Source organism: Atractosteus spatula, chromosome 4, assembly GCF_055471065.1.
Source record: "Atractosteus spatula isolate fAtrSpa1 chromosome 4, fAtrSpa1.hap1, whole genome shotgun sequence".
Taxonomy (NCBI): Eukaryota; Metazoa; Chordata; class Actinopteri; order Semionotiformes; family Lepisosteidae; genus Atractosteus; species Atractosteus spatula.
The window spans coordinates 3654560-3681693 of NC_142709.1; the positions used below are offsets into that span (position 1 = coordinate 3654560).

General features: G+C 43.7%; 2 protein-coding genes across 4 annotated transcripts in view; one reads left to right on the plus strand and one right to left on the minus strand.

Annotated features, from left to right (window-relative positions):
* The window catches only part of lrch1 (leucine-rich repeats and calponin homology (CH) domain containing 1), an 82688-nt gene extending 66435 nt beyond the window's left edge, over positions 1–16253 (plus strand). For 2 of the 3 annotated variants that reach the window (XM_088913051.1, XM_088913052.1), the window contains 4 exons: positions 5823–5932; positions 6746–6883; positions 7090–7167; positions 12281–16253. In XM_088913051.1, coding sequence (XP_088769177.1) covers positions 5823–5932; positions 6746–6883; positions 7090–7167; positions 12281–12394 — 440 coding nt within the window. In that variant the 3' untranslated portion in view covers positions 12395–16253. Of the gene's footprint in view, positions 1–5822; positions 5933–6745; positions 6884–7089; positions 7168–10220; positions 10556–12280 lie in introns of those variants that run through there. The other variant, XM_088913053.1, reaches the window with a different exon arrangement.
* Positions 16254–16897: 644 nt separating this feature from the next.
* Positions 16898–23234, minus strand: esd (esterase D/formylglutathione hydrolase). Its single transcript, XM_088913054.1, has 9 exons — positions 23114–23234; positions 22480–22549; positions 21677–21765; positions 20494–20592; positions 20131–20255; positions 19575–19694; positions 18581–18679; positions 18263–18430; positions 16898–17109 (listed from the first exon to the last, which is right to left on the minus strand). Exons 2-9 carry the CDS (start codon positions 22545–22547, stop codon positions 17029–17031), a joined length of 849 nt encoding a protein of 282 aa, XP_088769180.1. The 5' UTR covers positions 22548–22549; positions 23114–23234; the 3' UTR covers positions 16898–17028.
* Between the last annotated feature and the right edge of the window lie 3900 nt (positions 23235–27134).

The window sequence follows — 27134 nt, forward strand, 5'->3', positions numbered from 1 at the left end:
TGCGAATGGAAATAACCGGAAGAAAGTGCTGACTGAGAGAAAAGGAAAATGGATGGATGGGTAGCAAGGCAGCATCATCTTAGTGAAGTGAACTGATGATCTCTGTACTTTACAGCCCCTCACACAAAACAGTGCTTTAGCAATTGGTCTGTTTCTATTAGCAGACATTGGCTTCGGAATAGAAGGTGTCCTTACTGTTCTTTCCACTGGTTTTTCAAGACATCTTGTGATGGGGACTGTTCCTTCCAGTCTTGCAGAGCTTTCCAGGTTATAGAGCTTACCCACAGCATACACACGTATGCACCCATCAAAGATAAGCAATCAATAACACAGAACACCTGCATCAAGTGGAGATGATCTCCTCATGAATCATTAAAGTGTTACCTTGTGTGGCAGCACCTTGTCTTTCCAGGACACGGGCATGGTCAGTGAAAATAAATACCTGCGTAAAGACCCAGTAAACCCCTGGATATGAAGCCCAAGGTTGAAATCTCACCCTCTGGGAAAGGAAGAAGTGTTGGACTGAGCCAGCTGTTTAAAGGACAAGGGCTTGCTTACGGGTGGGCGGTCGCGGGTCTTTATTTATTGTGTCAAGGCTGATTCCAGTTCTTTTCAGTGTCGTTTTTGGCCCCGTACCAAAGACGTTAGTGTGTATGAATAAAATTGTTGTTTTCACATTGAAAAGCCCTCAGAAAGGGATTTTGAGTCTATCGGGGGATAAAAGGGGGTTTATTTAGGGTGGCATCGTAGAGTAGTGGTTTGAGATCTGGAATCCAGAAAGGCAGGTATGGGGTCGAATCTTGGGCGAGACACTGCTGTTATTGCTTTGAGCGTAATACTTTAATTCGGTCAACCCCATCCAGCCATTTTCTGACCGCCTCATCCAGTACAGGGTAGCAGGGGAGCCCAGCCTATCCTGGCGAGCAGTGGGCTCAAGGCAGGGTACACCCTGGATGGGATGCCAGCCCGTTACAGAGCAGACACAGACACAAACACTGACACGTACACGTTCACAACCAGGGCCGTTCTAACAGATGCCAGTGAACCTGTTGGCATTCGGGTCCGCCCCGTGTTCACCCAGAGGAAACCTCCACGAACACGGGGAGGACATACAAACTCCACGCTGACAGCACCGAACGAATCGAACCCAGGGCTCCAGCGCCGTGAAGCAGCGGTGCCAACCACTAAGCCGCCCTGCGGCCCTCAGTCAGTGAGCAGTCTCTGAAGTCATCACCGTACACGAGCATTTTGTGAAAAGGCTGACTGAAGAGGCTGCCCATGCTTTCCGAGGGCAGAGACGCCCTCCTTGCGTGACGAAGCATTATGACTGGTCAAGCTGTCCAAGGCAACGTCTTGAGTCTGCGGTACAGAACTGCGTCGACAGTTTTTCCAGTCCCTTTGCGGTAGAGTTTATCTTTCTTTGTTTTCACTGTGAGTTACATTTGGTCCCTGGAGAGAAAGTAAAACAAAACGGCGTGGAAAAATGTTGCGATATTTCATCCCCCAGCACAGTCTTGTAAGGGCAGCCAAATGTGGGGGCCTGCTGACTCCTGGCGGGCCTTCCGGGACCTTGCTGTCCGTTTCCGTGGAGCGTCCTGGACAGGAATGTGCTGTTTCTAAGGAGTCAGGCCAGCTGACCCGTGTGCTGCTTTTTCCACATGACCGAGGGTACCCTGGTACCCTGTCATGCCACCGCGCTGCTCTGTCCTTGACTCTGGCAGGCAGAGGCTGTGTTCCACGATGGCAGTCTCCCGTCAGAAAGCACCAATTCAGCCCGCTTTGTCAGTGCGCCGCAGCATAGCTGACACATCATTTGCATGCGAAGGCGGGCTGCTCTGGTAGCTTTTACAGTGCCCTAGTGTTGGCAAATATTCTCTTTCACGATGTGTCCTTCGTGTTTTTTTCTTTCGTCCGTCTTTGTGACATGTCAGGTGTGGTACATGTTGCCCTGCAGTCCAGTGATAAGGAATGAAGCGCGAGATAGCAGGGAATCCTCAGTTCTGCTTGTAAAGCCCACACACCTCCCATTGTTTTTAGCTTGTTACCCATCAGGATGAGGCTCACCTCTGATGACGTCTGTCCTCTTGTCTGGCAGAAGGCAGCCGAGCGCTAGATGAGCTTTCTCTGACTCGTCCATATACTGTAAATGTAACTCTACTGTTATTACTTTCAGCATAATACTTTAATTCGGTAAACACCAGCTTGGTGTGGCTCTGTCCAAAATGAGGATTAATCAAGGGTATCTGATAGTCTACCCGAAAAAGTGCAAATTAAAATGTCAGGTGAGCCTGCCCAGTAAACTACTCCAGGGTAGCACAGTGGCACAGTGGTTAGTATTGCTGGCGTTGTGATTCAGGGGTCCTGGATTCAATTCCACAACTGGGGTACTATCTGTGTGGAGTTTGCATGTTCTCCTTGATTTTCTCTGTGTACTCTGGTTTCCTGCCACAGTCCAGGAACATGTTGGCAGGTTGATTAACTTCTGGGAAAGTTGGGCCTGGCGTGAGTGTGTGCATGTATGTGTCTGTGTCCTTCTGCCCTGTGATGCAATGGTCAGGGTGTACCTTGCCAGTTGCTTGCCAGGATAGGCTCCGAGTCTCCTGCAGCCCTGAATTGGATGAAGTGGTTAGAGAATGGATGAATAGATGTTACACACCATAGCCTAGCATAGCCTTTCTTGTGTAAAGTTTCGACTGTCCCTAACATTTCTTTGTAATCCAAATCTTTGTAATTTACATTGGAGGAAATTCAGAATTCCCCAGAGGCTGACCTGTGCTCCACACACATCCCTTAATCACTTGGGCTGGAAAAAATTAGCTGACAGATTCTTCTGCTCTGATTCCGTTGGCAAAAATGAAAGAGCAACAAATCTCTCTGACGACTTGTTATATAACTATGCCTTTCAATTAACAGCTGTATAAGGCTAGTGTAACTCGGAATAGTTTAGAAATTCTGTTCAACAGCAATCGGTTGTCCTGGTGAAGTCAGAGACATTCTGTTACTTTAGCTGTTTTTTTCTCACTCTTTACTTAAAAAAATCATCAATGTGTAAAGACCAGTGAACGTTAAAAGGGGTCTTTAAAGTGTAACATGTTCCATGCTTGTCCAAAACCAGAGCATATTGAAAATTAAATGATATTTGTCTCCTCAAAAAACAAAATCTACCTTATGTTACCGGGAGTTATCCAGAGTTCTTGGGTGAAGTCAGGACTCTTTCTTTAGGAGAGTGTAAATGGCTCAGACAGTCTGTTAGTAAGATTCCAGATCAACACCAAAATGTATCACAGGGTCATGGGACCTGGATTCATTCTTTTGATCCTTTCCAGTTTAGTTTTGCCCTTGCAGTCAGTCACAGGGGTGTTTGCCTTTGTTTCACAAAGTACCTGGATGTGTGACCTTGCACTAATCATTTCCATGGAAACCCTGAGAGACACAGTTCTGTGGCTGACAGGTATGATGACAGTTGAGAGCAATTTCCAGTTCTCAGCGTCTGATTACTTCTCTGATGTCGGGACAAAGCCAAGCATCTGAGAGAGGGGGAGGATAGATCTGAGTCAATGATGAGAGACTGTCCCCGAGCCGTGTTTGGTTTCCTCTCGTAAACTTAGTCTGCTCATATTACTAAATGTCTTAAAGGTTTTTGAGTTGAGCGTTATTTAGAATAAAAAATCTCAGTGTTCTTCTGTGCTGGCTGTGACAGGACAGCTCTGTGGCATTGTTTCGTGGATTAAGTGATGTTTTATATGGCATGGGTTATCAAGAGCTTTCTGGTGTGGCAGATTGTGTCTCTCTTATGTCTCTCTTGTAGTCTGGGACTGTCAAAATCATGTAGGTTTTAATCTGGATCTGGGTAGGAACCCCTGATGTCTAGACTGAGATGTCTGGAGTGCCAAGCATGTCGTGTTTATCTGGTTTATCTGGTATCTCAGATAAAGGAGGGATCATTTGGGTGGCCTGCCCAGTTGAGTTCATACTTAATGATTTCACGACTCGACTATGAAAACTAAGTCAGAACTGATCATTTGGAAACTTTAAGAATGGGTGACTTTTTTTCCTCTGGAATGTTTAACTAGGAAAATAAGTGTGGGAATACAAAACTAAACTATTTCTAGAAATAATCTTTTCTAGGACTTTTGAGCCATAGTGTTTCGAGAAGACCTGCCTTGCTTTTATTTACTGTACAACAAGAGGAAAAGAGTTAGTTGCTACAGTATGTGGTATGATATGCCTAATCGGAGGAAAGCGAAAGTATAACATCCTCCGGTGACAAGACGTTGTTTGAAACAGTAGGTTATCTTGACTTTCCTGAGGCAGCCCCAGATCTTTGGAATGAGCACACCTTTGTCTCTGAAAGAAGGCTCTTTCTTAGGGTTATTGCAAAAGTTCAGCATTTGACACAGTGTTGTTTCAGAGCTCAGACTGAATTATTTCCCTAACTCCAAGTCTTAATCAAGTAGGTGAGGCAGAGTGGAAAAGTACTGTATTGTGTCTTGTAGTTTTCCATGCTGTTAACCTGAGCCAACATTTTTCATTTAATGAAACATTAAAAGCAATTGCTGAGACTGATCTGCCCTTTGAAGTTTTACTGTTAAACTACAGGCTTCAGATGCTCAGATTCTGGTTTTCTTATTTTCCATGATGCATGGGGTACTGCAATGATCATTCTCATTTCTCCGTTTCTTTCACAAGATATATACAGAAAACCCATTACAGAGCAGAGACGTGGTGGCTTTTCCAGAAAGAAATTCAGTGCTGTGTGAAGTGGAGCTTCACTCAAATTAGGAGCTTGTTTCATTGCATTGGTCCTGGTCTGGTTTTTCATTCATGTAAACCTGCCTCTTATGTACAGCACTCACAATCAACCTTGTCCTTCTTGATAATTTTTTCATCCTTTCTTAAGTTGCTTTTCTTTAAGAAATGTTGCTTTTAATCTGAGGGAGACTGTTCAGAGGAGAAATTAATAGTTTCTGTTCCTTTGAGACATCTGAATTTTTAATTCAAGAATGAATAGTCGTAATGACCTATACACTGTACACTGGCTCCCTCTTGTGACCAAAGTGTAAATTCAGGATTCATGAAAGGGCTTGTGGATTTCATCTTTGTGATGTGTAAGTTTCAGTTCCTGTAAATAGTTGAGCAGGCTTACACATGCATTATCATTTTTTTTTGTCGTCAGTTGCAGCTCTCAAAAAAACACATTTTCCAGTGTCTTTACAGTCAATGAATACCGTGCACTGAAATAAATCCGCACTGTGTTTGGGTAAATAAAGTAAGTTTTTTAAAGTAGTTTGTGTATTACTGTTTTACCAGAAGCTGAAAGATGATTGTTAGATTTTGTAAGCACTTTTTGTAATAGTCTCAAGGCTTCTACGATGTTTCTTCTCTGTCTTTTGCTTGTTTGTGTGCTCGGCAGAACCCTAATGCTTCTGCTTGATTCCAAAAAGTAAGCTAACAAATCCCTTAATTTGTCTTTTCAAGCTGTGCTGTGTTTTGCGTCTTTTATTTTATGCCGTGAAATCTGACAGCTCATCAAGAAGAGAGGTGATGCGCTGAACGAGTAAACACTGTGCGTGACAGCTCACCAGCCCAGTGGGGAGGGTGGGCAGGTCATTGTTTTGTATGTTAGTCCATAAAAGGGAGTAACAGGTAGTATGCTTCTGAACAAGACTTCGGTGTTGATCTTAAAGCAAGATCAAAAGAATAATCCTGCCCTGCTTGATTTTTGAAAGCTCTTATTGTCCGGGTTTGGGGATTCGCGCGTCCAGGCCTTTTGATGGGGACGTCTTTTAATTCTGCTGCTGTTTTCCTCTCCCTCCTAACAGTTTTCTTGAGGACCCCCAAGAGCCTAGAATCCGTGGACCCCCAGTTCACGATCCGGCGGAAAATGGAACAAATGAGGGAGGAGCTGGAGCTGACGGGGCAGCTCAGGGAGGTGAGGTGACGCCCGCCCAGCAGGACAGGGGGTCCCTTTCCGCAGCTTCATTTTGGGATATTGGAGGCGTTAAAGTCAGCCTCTCCGAACAGAAGCCAAAAAGAGCTGCAGTCTTCCCTCGACAGCCTCAGGGCTTAGGTTACTGAAACCTCTGTGGCTGCCAAAACTGGGGCTCGCAGAAACTCGACAACGTGGGAAAGAGGGGCTCAGGTTCCCAGGCTCTGATCCACTCGTCAGGGGCTGACACAACCCGCAGGTTTCTCCCTCTTCACAGCGACCAGTACAGCCACTCAACACATGAAAGTGCTGAAAATGAATGTTGAGAAGAAATTAAATTATCGCTATGAAACAGCAAGGGCACTGACACCTCGTGCACACGCTGCTGTAAAAGTCTGCAGCTAGACGCCTAGCTGGTCTTGGAGGGGCACTGGTGGGGCTGGGAGATGTGAGAGGGTGGCTTCGTTTTCGAACGCTTGCGCGAGGAAGAGCCTAGTGCGAGGCCGGGGTGTGTGAGCACGTTCTGAGGTTGGCGAGGGAAGGCTGCGGTAGAGTGTCATTATTAGGACTCATAGAGGAAGTGGTACTGTGTACTGTCACTGCTGTGATTGAGTTTGCAGAGAAACGGGTGTTTCGGAAGTCCTGTGTCCCCCGGGATGTGTAGGCCGGTGTCAGTCCCACACCGCTGCTGTCTGCTGCATTGGCTCAGTCTGTCGTGCAGCAGTGGGGCTGAACGGCCTGGGGGAGGCTGAGCGACTTGGCTGACTGCTGTTTCCCTGTGCTCTCTCTGCCCCGTGCTGTGCGCTGGATTCCCAGGCCATCGAGAGCCGACTGAAAGTGGTCTTACCGGAGGACCTGGGAGCCTCCCTGATGGACGGCGTGGTCTTGTGCCACTTAGTCAACCACATCCGCCCTCGATCGGTCGCCAGCATTCATGTCCCATCACCAGCGGTGGTACGTCAGGGTTCGGAAACCCTTCCTAATCAACACTGTTCTGGGCCAGGACCGGCGCATTGCGTGCATGACTTTTCTTCCCCGACATAGACTTTCACATTGTAGTCGTACTTGTATTTATGCAGCAGTTCCCCCTTTGACAAAGTGACTTTTCCTGTAGCTTCTCGGTGTTCTGAAATACGTCTTTGCAACTGTTCCATCCACAGCCTAAGCTTAGCATGGCCAAGTGCCGGAGGAACGTGGAGAACTTCCTGGACGCCTGCAGGAAGATGGGGGTGCCAGAGGTAAGCCCGGTCCTGCTCGTGGGGCTTGTGGAGCTCGTGGAGCATGCCGTTCTGCAGAGAGAGGCCTGGCTGTAGTACTGGGATGAGCACAGAGAAGCCATTACAGTCCATTATTGACTGCCCTTCCGAGGCTGTAAGCCTGTGTTCTAATGGTCTTGGCTGAAAGGGTCATAATAAGGCATCAAAGGACAATGTTTTCATCCCAGCACTAGAAGCACTGGGACCTTGACAGTGGACACCAGTCAGTCAGTGAAGCACCATTTCACCGCTTCATGTGGCCATGGCAGGGCTTCGGCTTCAACATACAGTGCCTTACTAGACTAATTTCTGTCGGAGGAATGGCCCTACAGGCCTCATTACAATGTGGACACAGATATGATAGCATGTAAATCGATGTGATAAATGTGGAGGGGAGATGGAAATCGCCAGGGAACCCTTTGGATAGTCACTGTAAACAGTACTGCACTTGTACTGTAGCTCACCTGGTTATTGGAATTAAAGTAGGAATTCCTGGTTTGGGGGATTATGCTATGATGTTGTATTCAGATGTGCTCTTCTTCTGCCACATTGCATCTAGTGGGCAGGAACACCCCCAAAAGATTTTGATACAATCGAAGTACAGCGGTCTTTAAAACGCAGACACCTGTTGCACGTAGACTTCCAGCGTAACTACCGCCTGCATTGATTCAACAGGGGTTTTTTTGGGGATTGTGTAAAAATGGATTTCAGTGGGAAAACTTAAATTCCATGCTGTCCTTAATACAAAATAAGCCTTGTCTGACCTCCCTGCGTCCCGGCTGCAAGACAGTTAGTAGAGACGAGGAAGGACAGGTCAGTGAAGGCATGCAGTTTGCAAGAACGCTGACAGACACTGCTGTGACAGCAGGGTTACTACTGTACCTTCTCCAGCTTGATCTCGTTATATCTCAGGCACTAAGCTCGGTCAGATGGGATGGGAGACCTCCAAAGAAAGCCAAGTTGCCGGTGAGAGTAGTTTTGGTGGGTCAGCAGGTGGCGCTGCCTCACACTGGTGACACTGTGCTGCAGGAGCTGCTGTCCTCCGGGTAGCAAAGGCGAATGTTTCTTATTCGTTGGCCACGACAGATCCCATGGTACTGTGTCTCCACGGCGCCTCCCGGTGGCTTAACCCACACATGACACTCCAGGACCGGCAGCTCCATTACGGATGGTTTTGACACTCTGTCAGTAAGATACTCTGTCTGGACTCTGTCAGCACTGTTCGGAAAGCTGTGAAGTTCCTCAGGATTACTGTATATACTGTAATCAGTGGACTGTAAGTGCAGTTTTGTCTCTGGCTAAAGCGGAGTGAGCTGTAAACACGAGTACCCCATGGTCAGGGGTTCAAACTGCAATGATCTACCAACTAGTCCAGGGGGAGTCATCTGCCCTACTTTTAGCGTGGAGGTTGCGAAGAGGTGGTGTTTTTTTCATTCTCTGTAGTCTCTGTCTCCTGGGACCTCTCTTCGGTTATTCTGAACAGCTGAACAGATCAGTGTGTGCTGATCTGGAGACCTGGATGGTGTCTCCTGATCGTGATGAGAGAGGGACCACAAGGCCAGGGCAGCTTGTATTAGTCTGCATTTCATTTAGAAGATTACTGTTTCCTGATTACTGCCTGATGTTTTTTCCATGAGTACTCGTGTTGTTGTTTCTGGCTGGGGGTGTTAACCCACTGTAAAGTCCTTATAAGTCGGATTTCAGGTCAACAGGTAATGTGAGGAGCAAAACACTGAAAATAACAGGAAGATCCAGGCTATAAACTCCCTGTAAAAAAGGTCAGTGCTTGTGAGTTGAGTGTCTGACACAAATAAGCCCCTTTGTTCCCTTTTGAAGTACTTCCTCTCTGAACAGGAAGAGGGTTCCTGTCAGCTTATGGCTCACCCACTGATAGGAAAGGACCTCATAAATGATACAAACAAGAGACTTATAAAGCATGGGTCTGCTACAGTACATGAAGGTGCCCTCCTCACTTGGGGAAGTGATCTGGAACTCAGGAAGAAAAGATGTGGTGAAAGAAACTGCGTACTCTACACTACTTGGCAGCTAAACTGCATGAAAAATGATTTTAGTCTGAGTGCTAAAGACGGGGGCAATTATTGTTGCTTTACTGTTTGATTCTCACCAGCCACGAGATAGTCATTTCACCACGTCAAAAGTAATTTAAAAAAAATTGAAAAGAGATTTTTTTACTGTAGAAATCCCTACTAGAATTGTTAACACAGGGGATAGATAAACTCTCACTGCAGTTTGGCTTCTGATGGTAACTGTATGTGTGCTCATGCAATGTATACAGTAATAATGTGGCCTGCTGGTCAGATGAATCATGATTCCTTTCTTAATTCTCTGTTTAAATATGTGGTTGACGTGGTTAAGTTGAAGGTAGTAATTTAAGCCTTGCTCATTCACTGTATGGATGTAGCACCGCACTACCGCACCTGTGAGACAGCTCACATCACTGACTATCGCCTGGCTCACAGATCCCCAGCCTTGCCTGGCTGCATGTGTTTGCAGGTCTCCTGGTGCAGGTGTTCCCTGCATATGTGCCTGTTCTCACAGCATAATGAGCAGCTACTGTGTGCCTGCTCCAGATTCATTCCTCACCCATACTTTCACCAGTGCCACTCTTGCTGAAAAAGACAGTACCTCATGCAAGCAACTAACAAAACAAAAAAAATCTTAAAAATTCAAAAATCTGAAGTAGTGTGACTACTTACTACCAAGGAAGCATTTTTATGACTGAAGTGTACCCACTGATTTGTAGTACTACTGGGTGTGCGTGCAATTAAAATACAAAATTACCAAACACTTAAAATACCGAATGACAGCTTTGCATTTGAAGTGCAAGTACTGGACACACGCCTTTCTGTGTTAGTGAAGACGTTGGAGAGGCTCTTGCACTGTCTCTTTCACAAACACTGGTCTTGCACAGAGTCAGGCTGTCTCTGCTCTCATGACTTGATCTCTGATTTCTACTTCCCTGCCTTGTTTTTCTCTGTCCCGACGGCTGCCCTGTCCTCTCCCCCGGGGGACAGACTGACCTCTGTTCTCCGTACGACATTCTGCAGTCGGACGTGCGGCCGGTTCGGAGGACCGTCTGTGCCCTGCTGGCGCGCACAAGCGAGAGCCCAGGCCTGAGCCCCCAGGCCCCTCCTCCTGCCTGGCGCGTCTGGGACCTTATAGGCTCCAGCCTCTTGCACATTTTCTGCCTAGTCCTGCTATTTATCGCGTACAACTGGAGTGAACTAACATAACCTGGGATGCGTGTGCATGACGCCTTGTCTTTTCATTTCAGTGCTTCTATCAAGTCTTTAATGCCTTCAGACAAGAGCGGTTTAAGTGAGCCAATGTTTCCATCTTACAGCACACATTACATTACAGGTACCAGAAAAGCACATATCTGAGAATGTCTTTTAAACAACCGTCCTGACAATGCTGAGCTCATTTCGTTCTCCTTCCTCCTAATCAATTGTTTTACACCTGATCTTCCTTTGGCCGAGTTGTGTCAAAGGTAATACTGGAAGATCAAGAGGCATTATGGGACTGGTTTTGGCTTGGAGATGGTAATTCTCAGATAAGAAAGACTCCTATAGTTATTTGACAGCTTTAGCATTAAACATTTTTAAATGTGGACTTCTTTACTTCTTTTATTGGGACTTTTCGTTCTTCTTTCGGCATTCATCAGGTTTTATTAGGCTTTGTCGCAACGACACACATCCTGCAGACTACGAAAATATTCTAAAATGGATCTTATTGGCACTTCTGTTAATATGACTCCTTAGAAAGACTAGTTTACGTGTAGAAAACAGCCAGTGGTGTATTAAAAATGTACAGTATATAAAACAGTGATACAGTCTTGATAAATAGAACTGTAGTTTAGTATTCATGCTTATTCGCAGCAAAGAGATATGGGTAGTTTTGTATCTTCCATTCTTATGAAAATAGCCAGTTTGTCTGATTTTAGTCTATGTTAGGGCAGCTTTATAGCCAGATATGGGTATTTTGTATAGTAAAAATATATAACCTAATTCCTTCATACTGGGAGTCCAAATATGAGATGACCTGACAACAGTGAGAGTGTCGATGGGGTTGTTTTCTTTCCAGGCTAAACTCATTTTTTCTTGAAAAATATGTCCCTTTTTGGATTATTTTTCATCAGTATGAACTTTTAAGTTTTGCCAGTTTTCTCTCAAAAGGAGAATCTTAATTATATTTTATGTTCATATTACAGTATATCTTCTTGAGTCAAAATACATTTGTGTTGTAAGTGAACACTTTAAATTCTTATCTACTCTCCCAGTAATTCTTGTTTTTTATATTTTGCTTGTTCATTGTGATTCTTTCATTAATGATTAAGGAAACACTGTAGGAAGGAATCACACATTTTTCATGCTTAATTTCTCATTTGGCTGCTAATTTGACAGAATTAATGCTTATCAAAGCAATAGACAGTTTAGATCACTTTGGATAATTTTTAAATAATGAATGTGTTTAAGAAGTCTATCCTATTGTTTTTCTTTACTGTATTTTGTTTTAATATTAAGAAGTGTTAAGTATTAGATTTATTAGGGCTTTATTTTTACCGCTTGCATATTTATTAAATATGGAAATTAAAATATATAATTTGATGTATTCTTACTCTGATCGATCCAAATCAGTGACGTGATGTTCTGTTTTTTGCTGTTAAATCCTGAGTTATACATACAGTAGTTTGTTCTGAGTGAATTGGCGTGTACAGAATTTGAAACCGGACAACCATCATTCTTGAGATCTGTGTGATGTCAGAAGTTTTCAAAGTGCATTACCTGCAGCTTTACGTCAATATAATAGATGCTGGAAAAAGGCCACAAGTAGAGTTGAGACCTATCAGCAACGATCTGATGAGTTTGATGAGTTCAGAGTTCGATCTGACAACCAGTATTACTGTCTTATTCTTATTGGGTGGTGTATCTGAAACTATTTAGATAAAAAATTACAGCATCATACAAGTATCCCAGCCTGCTCCACATGCTTCCTCTGTGTTAATTCATTGTATTTGTGCTGTTTGTCTTCCTGTTTTATTCACATTTTCTGTGCTGCCTTCTTTTCATTTTAGGAGAAGTTATGTCTGCCCCATCACATACTTGAAGAGAAAGGCTTGGTTAAAGTCAGCATGACTGTCCAAGCGCTGGTGGACGAGGCCACAACCAAACAAGCCTTGTTTACATGAGCGCCAGGTTTGACGGAGAGAGAATCAGGCTCGCAACAGCGCCTGAATGAGCAGCAACAAAAGTGTTTCTAGCACACGGTCATAGCCAAAGTGAATCAACACATATTGCCGCTATACCTCCTGAAAGAGAACTGTTGGTTTTTTTTTTGATAAGGGAGCATTTTTCAATTTTTATACTGACCACAAAGCTTTCAGCGCTTGTTTTTTTATGATTATTGCTGTTCATGGAGCAGGATTTGCTGGCCAGTTGATGCAGATCTTTGTTTCGAGAGCCGCCCACCCACACTCCTCTGCCAGGCTAGATCGACTGTGCTCCTGGCAGAGGTGGTATTCTAGAGCAGCATGGCGCCTTCCAAGGGCTTGGGTTCATGGTCTGGACTACTTTTTAAAAGTTTAGGAAATTTGAGCATTCTGTATGCAATGTAAAAAAAAAAAGCTGTTTTTTTTCAGTAAATGAACTTTGGGGCCAGTTGGATCGAAAACCCAGACAGGACCGGGGGCTGAGAACCAATATTTAATATACTTCTATGAGCAGAGCATCCTGAGCTTATCGGCGGTCTGTTACACGGACTAGCATTACAACCTAGTATTTATATTATTTATTTAAAGTGTTTAGTTGTTCAGGAGGATGATGGATGTATACTTCACTAAAATGTATCCCAAAAATGCTTTTTAACACAGTTAATATATTTTGATATAAAGCGAGTGTAGTCTGAAAGTGTATATTTTCTATCATTGTTTTTAAAAGTTAAGTGGCTCTCCATTGCGTCTCAGGGGTTAGTGACTTCCTGCAGTGTGGCATTTCATTCCATGGCTGGTGCTTGTATGTGCATGTATTTGTACTGTGGGACATTCCGGAGTTTCTCTGACCGCTTCAGCTCCTCTCACATGAGACACGCGTGCTAAAAGCGGGCCAAAGTATTGCTGAAAACCAGTCAAGGTCTCGAGAGAGAGAAGGTGTGGAGGCGTTGGAACAAGGAGCAGAGTGGTACATACACTAGCACAGCACAAAGCACCATTTCGTCACTCTTCACTGACGTTAGCTAGCGTTCTTCTGAAAATGAAACAACACTGTGAATGAGCTGTGTCAACACAGTTTTGTTTTGCCCAATTGTTTTCATTGTCCCCACCACCGATAACTAAACACTATGCCCTGATAAAGACCAAGTAAAGGTTTATTCCCTGCTGAAAAGAGAAGAAACACAACGTTTCGGCTGTGGACCCTTCTTCGGGTGTTTTTTTGCAGCCTAGGCGTGCTGACGCAGCTCCCTACTTTCACTGTGCCCTGGTGACCACTAACAGACTCGGTCAGCGCAGCTGTGCAAGTGCTCGTTTCTGGTTTGGAGAAACGCCGGTTGAAAGAAAGCAGGGCTGTGTCTAACAGATTGACACTCTAACTGACAACACTAGCTCAGTAGTATTCTTTTGGGTCCCATATCTGTAAGAAACTGACTTCGCATCTTAAGTATGAATGGAATAGAAATGTTGAATCGGCAACTTCTGTAAAGACATGAAAGGCGGAGGTACCAATAGCATTAGAGGATAGTGTCAGTCTTAATTTTGCTTAAGCAGAAGTATGCGCGACATGACCAAAGAGGTCATGATCTGTAAGCGCCAAGTCTGTGCTTTTCATATTCCAGTTTCAATTTGGATTTTTAAGAGTTTGGATTTTTTCTTCTCCTTCCTGTCTGAAATCATGTCCCATCACCTGGATTTGAAATGTTATTTTCTGACTAAGTTTATAAATCACTATAGCAGAGTGACGTGCTTGAAAACTATGCATCGTTTGCACAAATTTAAACACTTCAATGGAGCTTAGATTCTAGGCTATTCTTCTGATGCATTCATGAGGAAGACATTGCACTTTCGTGGTGAAGGGGTTATTGCACAGTGTGGATTTGTATTTACAAGTGTTGCAGGATACTCAAAACATGATAAATGTGTGATGGAAAGGGGGCTTGGGGCTATTTTGTGAAATTTCATATTAATGGAGCTTAGCATCCTAATTTAAAACTACTTCAAGATTCAGCAGCAAAATCCAATTTCAATAGAAGTGTATGACAGATGCCAAAGGCCTAGACTATCCTTGGAAATGAAAGTAAAGAGCAAAGAAGTTCATACAGTATTGAAGAAGATAAAGGAGATTGGTTAAAATAGAAATATGTGTTTTTCTAATTTAGCATGTATATACAGTATTTCCGATGTTCAGATTATTTTAAGACTGGATTTGGATATGTGTAAATGGAGCTGCAAAGTGATGTAGGTTTGCGCAAGTAGGGTTTCAGTTCTTAAACACATTTAGAAAGTTTTTTTTTATTTTACATGTCATGTATTTCTTGGAAACCAGAAAAGCCTCCACCTTAATTTATCCAGGTAGTTCATGCTGATAAACTTAATCATGTTTCGAATACTCCCATGACTGAAAATATTCATTCACAAAAATGGGTGTGGGTTTCCAAACAACACAGGAAGTTCAGGCTTTCCTCTTATTTTACTTAAGAGCTCTTCCTAAACCAAAAGGGCTCTGCATGTTTGAATTCCATACTTAAAAGGTAGCCTGTTTTTACAATGAAGCACAGGAATTTATGGGTAAAAACAAGAAAAAATCATTCAAAATGACAATGGAAGCCCACATATTTTCCTAAATTGTGTTCTTGTTTTTCGAAGCACAGCACACCACGTTCATACAAGGAAGACTGGATCCTAATCTCAAACACTTCCTCTTGCCTAGGTATAGAAATGTCGTGCCTAGGACCTCCTTTCACTAATCTCTCTCACATTCCCCCCACCTCCCCATCTACACCCCTTCAGCATCTCCCTGGCTCATTCCTCACAATAGTGAAATAACTACTGTGTAACTACTGAAATGATCTGCACATGCCAGTGACTTGTCTTGTTTAAGTAATTTGGTTAGATCCTAATAAATGTGAGAGAAAGACATATGTATAAAGTATTTGGCAAGGCTCATCTAGCTAAGGGAATAGCAGCCTGTCTGAGGCTGGATAAACCGCCCAAACCCCCCCTCACTCTGGCAAGGAATGAGCCAGGGAGCTGCTGCAAGGGTGCAGGTGGGGTGAAGGGGGGGTGTGCAAAAGAGATACATGAATGAAAGCCCTGAGTGCAAGACGTATATACATAAGCACGAGAAAGTGTGAGAGATTTGGATCTGCTCTTAATCCCAAATTTCTTTTCTAAACTCCATTGATTGTCTTTTAGGAGACCGGACTGTCAGACCAAACACATTTGAGTGCATGCCCAGAATATTGTGGCAGCATTTAAAAATAAATCTTTAGTCCATAAACAGAATGTACCTGTAGCTACATTGCTTGAAACCTTAATGGCAGCTAGCTTGTTTGACATAATCTGCACTTTAATGTTTATTTATTATTTTTTACAACATGTAGAGGTGGTGATAATCATATTTTGGTGAATAGTGAATCAAAGTAATTCTTTAAAAATACATAATACTTGTAATTGAATGAATAAATGAAAAATGAGGCTCCTTCTCCTTTACTCCAAAACGCTAACTGCTGAATCTTGAGTAGTGTGTTTTTATAGAGGAACTTGTAACTTTTTTTTACAGATCTGGATTTTCTTGGTCAGATAAGTTTTATTTTGTATTAATGAGTTTTTATGTATGTTTAAAGTCAGATGTACCATGAATAAAGTATGTTAAATATTTTGTTATACTGCTTTTTACACTATGTCCATGAATATGGCTATTAGGGATTTCAATAGTCTTTGTACAGCACTACTGTGTATTAAACATATAAACCATTTTTACCATCGCCTTAACTGCTGTAAATACTGTACATAGCACAAATGTTACTTTAACAGTAAATGTCTTATTTGTAAAAAGCACTCCCGCCTCTGTCTTTTTTGTGAAAAATAAAGTTACAAAGTGAATCATAATTTCAAACACAGAAGAAGAGGCATCATGTGGTTTGAAACATGCAACCATCATTAGAAAACCAGGTAGCGGCCCTGGACGGCCTGTACATACTGTACATACCTAACTGGCATTAACATTGAGTTTTTACATTTTATAGAAATTTGAATTCTAGATCCTTACCGCTGAATGAATGAATATAATGTAAGGGGGAAGACTGTATTGTGTAGATTTTCATTGTGTTGGATTTGGATATGTCATGTAACTCAGGGCTCATACATTTCAGGCAGAGAGTGTAGGTTTTAGTTAATGAAGGGAAGACTGACTCAAGTAAACTGAATATTCGGATGCAGGGTGAACAGGTGCACTCCAGAAAGAGGGCACACCAGGCCGGAATCGAACCCAGGACCCAAGAACTATGAGGACTGTCTAGCTAACGGAATAATTACTGTACACCAGTCAGCTGACGATGTGAGCAGGAAATCGGGACGATACTGCTGCCCTCCAGGATGAAAGTCTGAGACATGTAACCACCTCAACATTATACTGTATATAACTAAGGGAAATGCTGGGATTGCATAACACAACACCTGAATGATTATTTCAGACACTGATGACAGTCACATACAGTACCTTTATTCTGTTACAAAACCACTGTTCATTGGGAGAAGACGAGCTGCCCGGAGCTGGGCTCCCATGAGCCGAGTGGCATCAGAAGGCACAGGTGACCCATGTGGGTGGAGTTTTAAGCGTTCAGGTACTTGGCATGGTGCTTGATGTGATCGGCGATGAAGGAATACACAAAGTAGTAACTGTGATCATAGCCCTGGTGGAGGAAAGAAGTGAAGAAGCAATTAACACTAAATACCACTAGGCAAGGAACATTATTGAAATCTCATGTTAAAATAAAATCAATGCTGCCAAATAACTAGACATTTTCGTGCTGTCCACACACCAGAGAAAAAAGAAGAACACTAAAACAGCCATCCATTCATCTTCTAACTGCTTTATCCAATACGGGGTAACAAACGTAAGCAACAGGCACAGGGCAGGGTACACCCTGGGTGGGATGCTAGTCCACTGGAGGGCAGACACAGACACCAGGGGCACTTTTCCCAAAGCCTAGTAATGTACCAGTACGTTTCTGGACCAGAGCACCCAGAGGAAAACCACGCAAAAATGAAGAGAACATACGAACTCCACACAGAGAGCACCCCAGGAACTGAACCCAGGGTCCCAGCGCTGTGAGGCAGCAATGCCAACCACAGCACCACCATGCCACCACCCCAGAACACTACAACGTAATTTAAATTTCCTGTCTTTATTACATTCTTACATTACATGGCTGCCGGCAATGTAATGTAAATTTTTATTACATTACATCGCCAGCAGCCATGTCACCCTGCAATTCGCAACTGGCAACCCACTGAAGCTCAACAGGCGTGAGCCTGGTCAGTACCTGGATGGGAGACCTCCTGGGAAAAACTAAGGTTGCTGCTGGAAGAGGTGTTAGTGGGGCCAGCAGGGGGCGCTCACCCTACGGTCTGTGTGGCTCCCAATGCCCCTGGTATAGTGGCGGCGACACTACAGTGTAGTGGGTGCCTTCTTTCAGAAGAGACGTCAAACCAAGGTCCTGACTCTCAGTGGTCATTAAAGATCCCCGGGCATTTCTCGATAAGAGTAGGGAGTTATCCCGGTGTCTGGGCCAAATTTCCCCATGTCTGACTGGCTTGCACTTGCCCTGCGACGGACTGGTGTCCTGTCCAGGGTGTAACCTGCCTTGCGCTTGTTGCTTGCCGGGTAGGCTCCGGCTTCCTGTGACACGGTATGGTATGACATGATATGCATCAAGGATTCTCATTTTGTCACCTCTCCCACCATGACAAATGAACTCTTTTATCCAGCCTACAGGGTGTTTTTCCTTAAGAACAAACAGGTCTCTCCCCCGTTCTCGCGGACGCGGACGCAGCCGAGCTCACCTGCTGCAGTCGGAACACCACAGGGATCTTCTTCTCCGTGCAGGCCGCGATGAAGTTGTCAGGCAGGAGCTGCCCGGCCGCAAGGAACTGGTCATCCTTGCCCTGGTCAATCAGAATGTCCAGCTGGGGGCCAGAATAGGAGCTCACCAGCACTGTGGCATCATAGCTCTGGCAGAACACCGCAGAGAAACGGACACCGTGCATTAGGACAGGTCCACGAGGAAACAACACCATCCGCACACCGTCACAAACCAACATTACTGAGAAACTCGGACACCGCGAGACAGAGCTCCAGCACTTCATTCCAAAGGGTCCTACCTCCCATCTCGAACTCTCTGAACCCAGATACCCCCTGAAGGCCTTCTGGCCCCAGGCACACTGCACGGGGTTGCAGATTGGAGCGAACGCTGAAACAGCCTGCAAAAAAAATCAGGAGCAGAAACCGGTATTACCCTTCTCAGCGTGACAACTCGTGATTTTAGATAACAGGCAATTGCAAGACCGTTTTGTTCCCTCGATAGTAACAGAGCTCTCGCCTCAAATACAGTATCTGGAAAAGGGCTGCAGTGAAAATGAGAAGCTTTGGTTTTACTTCTCTGTGTCCCTTATACAGCAGTGGCAGGAGCTCCCTCCTCCCTCTCCACACACTCTGTGAAGTGGCACTCAAAGCTCAACCTATACCTAAAGCGCAAACATCTTCTAATGCTTACCAGTAGAAAGAAAAATCTGACTTTTTAAGGTAAATATATAGTGAAAGCTGGGTAAGTCTCTTAAAACTTAAGTCTCTTAAGTGCTTAAGAAAGTAAGAAACAATTAACTGTATTAAGAGTGAGTGCCCTAAATGTGCTCTCCCTGGGTACTCAGGGTGTCTTTCTATATTTCTGCATGTAAAGGACAATACTGTCACCTTCACTATGGAAGTCTATAAATTATTGTACTGTATAAGTTACACATGAAAATGACAAGGTCTGAGAAACACATTTAAAAGACACTTAAGTCAAACTCTGCAATAATAATTACATTTGCAGATAAGCATTTTGGAAAACTGAATTTGCAAAGCAACAGGTTCACCGGGATCAAAACCATAACTGTAGGAAAAGCCTGTTTTTTTTCTGAAGAGCGGGACTGAGTTTGTTTCAAACCAGAAGACGAGAAATGAATGCTCGGGTTCCACGATCACAAGAAAAAGAGGCTTAATCTCGCGAAGTACAATGGCCTTCTCATCTCCCAGCAGACGCAGTCTGAACACTGAGGCAGCCCCATTATACCACAGAGCCGGAAAGCATCGCCAATGCACTGGCGCCCAACCTGCCTTGTATTTCCCAGGATTCTTCAGGGCGCAGACCAGAGCTCCGTGGCCACCCATGGAGTGCCCAGAGATGGACATCCTGTCAGGGTCCGCAGGGAAGTTAGCGTTGATCAGGCGAGGGAGCTTGGGAAGAGAGACCAGTAATCATAGGAGTCCTAATTTAACAAATCAGAATATTAAGACTGCACACTAGAGTGCTCTGAATACAAACAGCTCCATTACAGAGGGAGACCTGCAGACACACTCCACAGCAGAGGATTATTCAAACGTCACTGAACCTGTGAAAGCGAAGGATAATTAAAGCATCACATTACGCAAGAGTTCACGTGCAGAAACAAAGAGAGAAGCAGAGGTAGCGCACAAATTCACAGGCCCAGATCTTAAATAAACCGAGCAAATGAAGAAGACGATGCCAGCAATTAGGTGAAATGCAAACAAAAAGATCAAATGCAGGGATTGGCCGAAGCTTTTTTTTTACAGAGCTATAAAAGCAGGTGGAGATGCGAAATCCAGCCAGTGAAGCGAATGTGTGATTTTGCTGAATGGTTAGATGACAAACCTCCTCCGTGACGTAGGAATACATCTGGTAATTGGTCTTCCAGGGCTCCTCTGTAGCGTTGACATAAAAACCAGCTCCAGTGCCAAAGTCCCAGCTCTCGTCCTCCCCTTCGATACCGCAGCCCCCTAGGACCGGCGAAAAAGCACAGCGGAGCACACGCAGAGGTGAAGAAAACAAAAGGGCAGATTTTTTCACAATCTAACTGGTGAAAAAAAGGGCCAAATGTGATGAAAAGTCCTCCTTATAAGATCATGTCTGATGCGTGAAAGATTACATGGCGCTACTGAATAACTCCGGGCCTTGTGCTGGCTCAGATCTCGTGTCGTGAGCGAGCTTGAATGCGAAGGATGGCGTGGAGCTTACGAGGACTGGTGTCCGGGGCCACGATGATAATCCCGTGGTCTGCGGCGGCTTGCTGGCTGCCTCCTTTAGTAATGAAGTTCTGCTCTGTGCACGTCAATCCTAGAGAGACAAACGGGATTTTACGTGGTCAGGAAATAAGTCAGAAAGCACGCGATTGCTGCTATCCAGCAGCGAAATCTTACAGTACTGTACTGTATGTCTTCAGCCATGAGGGTGAGCGAGATGCAGACAGGAAGGAGGTGGCAGAAGGATGGGTTTGCTTACTGTTTGGTTCTTGATCAGTGTATAAACCTTTATACAGCACGGCCGTCCCAGTTAACAACGCAAGAAAGGCTGCAAACGCTATGAAGCCTTTTGGCCCATCTAACCTGTACACTAATTGGTAGTGAATTGAGCCGCAGCAATTTGAGTAAAAGAGAAAGTATTTCTAACAATATTACAATGGGTACTGTACAAAGAGGCCCCGGCTAGCTCTGTCAGTAGAGCACGAGACTCATAATCTCAGGGTAGTGGGTTCGGGTCCCACGTCGGGCGCCAGGTCCTCCATGTTGGAGGTTGGGCACAAGACTAACAGCCCTGTCCCGTAAAAAACTAATGTTACAGAAACAGCATCAGGATGTTGCTGCCCCTGCATGCTGGAAGGCATACCGGGCAAACAACCATCCACTGTACAAAGACGTGTTTAATGATCTCTTCTCTACAACTTTGTCTCGTGTGTGTGACAGGCCTTCAATCCAAGAGTTACATTCAGAATCCCACGTACAACTTCACGATCGAAAGAGACTGCCACTGAAGTTCATAATTAAAGTCATTAACAAGATAATAAAACAAATAAGCCCTTCAGATAGTTCTTTTGAGGAATAACTGGAGTTAGCGCACCAAATAAGCTAAGTTACAACGAAAATTTAAAAACACTAAAGAAAGGTGAAGGTTTTGCAACAGTTGGCGCGCAGAGCTTGTTTTTTACGGATCATGTATTCTGTTAATCCTTCACCTGGTTGATAAAAACACCCCTCCACAAGATCGCAGAGGCTTCACTTCTGCACATATCTGAGGCTTCATGTACAGTATAAGCAGGTCCTGGGCTTCACAATGCTCCCCATCGGCCCAGCCAGCCATTATATAAGCTACAGTACAAAACACTCAGCAGAGGAATCGTAGAAATCAAAAGTATCAGACTCACCAGAAAGCCAGTACATCACCGGACATTTTCCACTCTCTGCCTTTGGAGGTAAATAAATGGCAAATTTCATTCTGCATTTCAGCTCGGTGCTGTTGAAGACGAAACACATGGAAACATACATATGGACAGATATTCTAAAACAGACGGTGAAAAGATTAATTTAGAATAAAAAGTTCTAAATGTTGCCACATTTACAGATACAGTAATTTGCTACTAACTTCTGAAATACAATAGAAGACTTAATTGTTTTGGAAGTACTGTATGTCCTATTTCACCTTCTTTCAGTGAAACAGGTAACAGAAGGCTTTGTCTGGGACATTTGGTGAGAGAAGTTTGGCAGGGCAAGGAGGCTCGAATCCCAGTCAGACTGAGTGACCCAGGGGCAGCTGTGAGGTAGAGGTGGGCTGAGGGAGGGATGCTGGAAACGAGTATGAAGGGAGGCGTTTGTGTTCGATAGATAGAGCTAATTTCTGTAATGATGGGGATTGGGTATAGCTGCGCTAGAGTTCAGTCAAAAACTTCCTTTTAAAGGTGAGTGTTTTCAATATTCTGCTGTATAGGACCCTAAGAAATCACATCTACAGTTTGAGTATACAACATAATTATGTCTTTTTTTTTCAGCTTGAGTAGTCCGATAAACGGACAGAAGACACGACACTCACAAGAATCCAGGAACTGGGACTGAGATTCGCAATTTATATTCTACTACGACGGATTGTTATTCTAGGGGAAAAAAAGTCCTCGGACAGAAACTCAGGTTTACTTTAAACAACCCCCAAGGAAAATTCATATTGATAAATTACCTGTCATGCTCGAATACTTTCTGGAAGCCGCCGCTGCATTTGTTAGATGAAACCTGGGTCAATGCCATTTCTGTTGAAGAAAAGGTCGGTTACATAGGGTACGGTACTGTAGCTACTGTACAACGGGTGAGACTGGCGACAATTCACGTTTTCATTAGAGGTCCTTTAATAACAGCAGGGAATCCACATAGATTGAGAAGTAAATAAAAGTAAACCGAACGAGGATAAAGCATTTACAGTGCGTTCAAACACATTATGCACAGTAAACACTGAGGCATTTGGCTAACTATACTAACACGGCCTGTGCATAACACTTGAGCATATTACCTTGCAAAGCAGGGCTCGCAATTAAGAAAAAAAATGTTATTGAGAACTCCTAATAAAAAGCGCAAGGTTTTATAAATGCATAGTGGCCCAATACCACTAATCCTTCTAACCTCGCTGCTTCCAAGTGAACTCGGGGCAAAGTGTCTATAAATAACTATCCGGCGGAAAAGGTGATCAGGCTCGGACTTGGTTTTAAGCAGGTTTATGGAAGTACTGCAGGTACGTTTCTAGCGAAATGTGTCGGCGCTACAAGATCGCCTATTTTAGATCGACGTGGACTGCGTTGCCCGTGCTGAAAAGCTCGTACCTGTTTTACGGAGAGTGTAAAAAGCTGTTATTTCTCTCCTGGTCTCTGGCGCACAGGCTCAGGGCTGTACAACCCTCTTTTCCGTACGGAAACGTGAGGACGTACAATCACGCCCCCCTACCGTACTGAAGTCCTGAAGACCACACCACACTGTCGCTAGGGGGAGCTGTTGTAAAAGAGATGTGCACCTCCTGAATTTTATTTTCCAGAACTGAACACATATGGTATAATAATTTGTTGAGGTTTGTGTGTGTGTGCGTCTAAGTTAGTAAGACATGAAGAGCAGCGTCTGTCAGGCTCTTGTTTAGTGATAGTGTCTGGTTGTCCAAGCAAGGCTAAATGATTGCTTACCAAAACCCCCTGACTTATACAATAACAGAGTGATTGAAGAAGAAACAGTTTCAATTGCTGGCAATGAATGTATTGTAAATCCGCAACAAGGTCAACTGGGAGAAATATTAATTTTCTTGTTTTTCCATTTCAGCGATGTTAAATGTTGTGCTATCTATTTTATGTTTCCTATTCTAATATATTGCCAAGACACGATTTCAGTGGTTGGCTCTGATGCCTAGGCGTTATGATTATGCCTGTTCTTTTGCGGGGTTTAAAACAGTCCTTTTGGCTTCTGGGAATGCGAGTGTGTCTGAGAATTCAAAATATATTTTTTTTTGTCTAAGCACATTATAAAACTGGGCCCTGTCATTGACCTTCGTGCACAAAAGCATAATTCATCGAAAAAAATATTTTTGGATACTCTGCATCCAAAAGAAATATGTCACAGCTGCAGCAAGGTAATAAAGTTACTATGAGAACAATGATGAATTCTGTTTTTCAGTAGGGGCACTGACATTTTATTGAATAGACCTAACATTGCCGGCAAGTTTACCTAAGTTTACCCACGAAGGCATCATTCTCTTGGTAAGCAAGCAATATTGGAGCCTCTCTGTGTTTTTCTTTCTTGGTTTTCACCAGGCTAGACATTCTACCGGTATAAATCAGCATCCAAAATCCGTATATTTCTTTTGTTTTTCTGAGACAAACATGCGTAAATAGAATAATAATTATCAGTATAGTTTTGGAAAAAAAGAAACCATTCAGTGATCCAAAAGGTCAGATGCTCAGATTAATCTTGTCTGTGAAGTAGGTATTACTCCATTGCCTTGCAGGTTGTACTGTACCTGCTGTACATGTACTGCACATAATTTGGATTTAAGGACTAGCTATGCATTGTTGTGTGTACTGCAGGCCCCTAGAGATTAGATCTTCTAGGGTTATTATATCTTTATTAAATCTGTTCTAAACTGTAGGTGTAGCAGCATTTTTATTACTATACTCATATACAAATTATATAATTTCTAATTACATTAGAAAGAAAAGGTGAAAAGGTAGTCAGTAAAAAAAGCAACATGAATATACAGTGCTGTACAATCTGTATATCCCTGGCTGTTTTAACAAAATAAACGGATATGTGGTAACTCAGATCAAATCACATACTGTACATGTTGTACAGTATACGTGTTTTTCTTTCTTTTCATGTCGAAAATAATTTTCATGCCCCCAGCAAGTGTTTATAATCCTGTTGAATAACCGAAACAGTACAAAACACCTTAACAGCTTGTAGAAAGTATCTAGAGTCTATTTTCCAATCTGAGCCCTGGAAAAGTTATAAAGTTAATGAACCAAGATAAGGATCCTTTTCTAGCAAAATATAGTAATGGTGAATTGGTAATGTCTTATGTTGGCCAATTTTGAAAAGGAATTACCCAGATCATATTTTTCTTCCCAAAATATCAATTTCTGTTTACAGTTTTCTGTTCACAATTACAGCAGACCTAGTTTATTGTTCTTTCTAACAGGGAAACCTAAAATGACTTTTAACACATTACTATCTCTGTGAGCTGGAATCTATACTGTGGTTCAAGGGATGATAGTTTAAACACAAATAATAGTTACAGTTACATATGGATGACATCCTTAAATCTATTTGCTGTTAACTACCCAACACGCTCAATGGGCCAGATGGCTTCCTTTCCTTTGTAAGTGTTCTTATATTCAGTCTATGAATTGGGTTTACCCTTCACTCTGGAGTCAGGAACCTTGTACAGTATGAATGAGAGGTGTGTAACGAACAGTTCTTTCCGGACCCTATGCGGACGACACAGTCCGACGGAGTGGGGAAACACTAGGGAAACGTCATGCAGGAATACGGGGCTGAAGACAGGGGGGCGTGTCCAAGGTGCGCTGGTGCACGGGGGAGGTGTGGCCGAGGCGAACAATCCAAAAGAGTAGTCCTTAGGGAATATCCAAAACACAGGGGTAAGTCCAAAACCAGAAGATCCATCAGAAGAAAGAATTAAAACCACGAAGGCCGGGTCGGAACCGGCGGACGGGGAACAGGAACGGGAACAGAGGTTAAAACCTTAACGGGACCAGGCGCTTCCTGGTCCCGGACTCGCATGATATGGAAATCAGATGCAGAGCCGGGAAGAGCGTCAGCGCCTGGCTTATAAGGTGGGCTGGGAATGGGAAACAGGTGCACAGAATAAAGTCTTTAGTGAAAGGGCTGGAGCACCCTTAAGGAGGGGGAACTATAATCGTGACAAGGTGCCGGTCGCTTTTGGAGGTCAGCCGTTGAGTAAGGGGTTGCTTAATGCTATTGATTGCTGGCTTTATTGCTCTTGGGACTTCAGGCTTCAACAAAGCCATCAGCTGTTGTAGAAGTTTTGTTTTGAAGAGGCATTGATACTTGCCCACATGTGACAAAACCAGCCTACAGTAAATACAGGCGCCGTCACATCCCCCTGGAAGACTTTGAAAAGGTAGACCCGACTCCGTAATAAAGTGCAAAGAGCGCCTGTTTTCTAATTGTCCTTGTGCAAAGAAAAATATTTACAAATGAGACAAACATGATAAACTGCAGTTCCTCCAGGACATTTCTCATTAAGAGTTCTTCAAAGTACTGGTCTACTATAAACCAAGCTGTGCAAGAGCAAGAAGACAAGGATATACTGTACTTGCCACAAAATCTACCGCTAACTTAAACACACTGAGCTCTGCCCCCAGGTTCCCTTATTCAACAGGTAGGCATCCATCTGAAACCAGAGGTGAGTGAGAGTCTGGAACCCGAGACAAAGTGGTGCAACAGACAGGAGATAAAGGCAGCACTGTGGGTCAACAGGTGAGACAAATACAAACAACCACCAATACACAAGTGAAATTAATAGTGCTTATTTACAATAACAATGCAAATGGTTATGCAAATGAAGCATCCCCTGTGTTTCCATTTCTTCCTATGACAAAGAGGAAACAAGAGAATAATGATGATGAGAGAATAGAGCCCTCATCAGCGCTCGGGCAGCAGTGCTCTGTCACAGCCAGACTCAAAACTGCCTATACTTTAAAAAAGCTGCCAGTCGACACACAACTGTTCATAGTAAAACTGTGCTCAGTTCTTTTATTTCTTGTGTAGGGGGTAGCATGGAGGGGACAAGATGGTTCACAGGAAGATCAAGGCATATTTAAGCCATAGGTTAACACTGAAGGGGGAAAAATATGGTGTTCATTCGTCTTCAGTCTGATAACTGGATACATACTGTACATTGTCACCCCTGAAGAGGTACTGCAATGGCCTCTTTTAAAAGCAAAGACGTTACAGACCATCTCGTTCGGTCTTCCACGAGTGCTGTGCAGCTGGGTTGATTGAGAGTATGCACAGACACTGTACATAATTCAGTTTCTCATGAATGTTCCCTATGCTAACTATCTTAAAACAGAGTACGGTATGCACAGTTTTAAGACTTTAATTTTCGGTTACGGAAACAGGCATTAGAGGACGCCGGTAACGACTCCTGCAGCTGACACGATGAATGTCCTGCATTTGTGTCTTTCTCATACACAGTAATATACTGAGGCCATATGACAACATTCACTCAGCTGCGTGCTTCAGCTGCAAGGTGCAATGAAATAAATCAAGCAAATGAAAATTGTTTTTAACGACAGGGGCATACTTGGAATGTTTTAT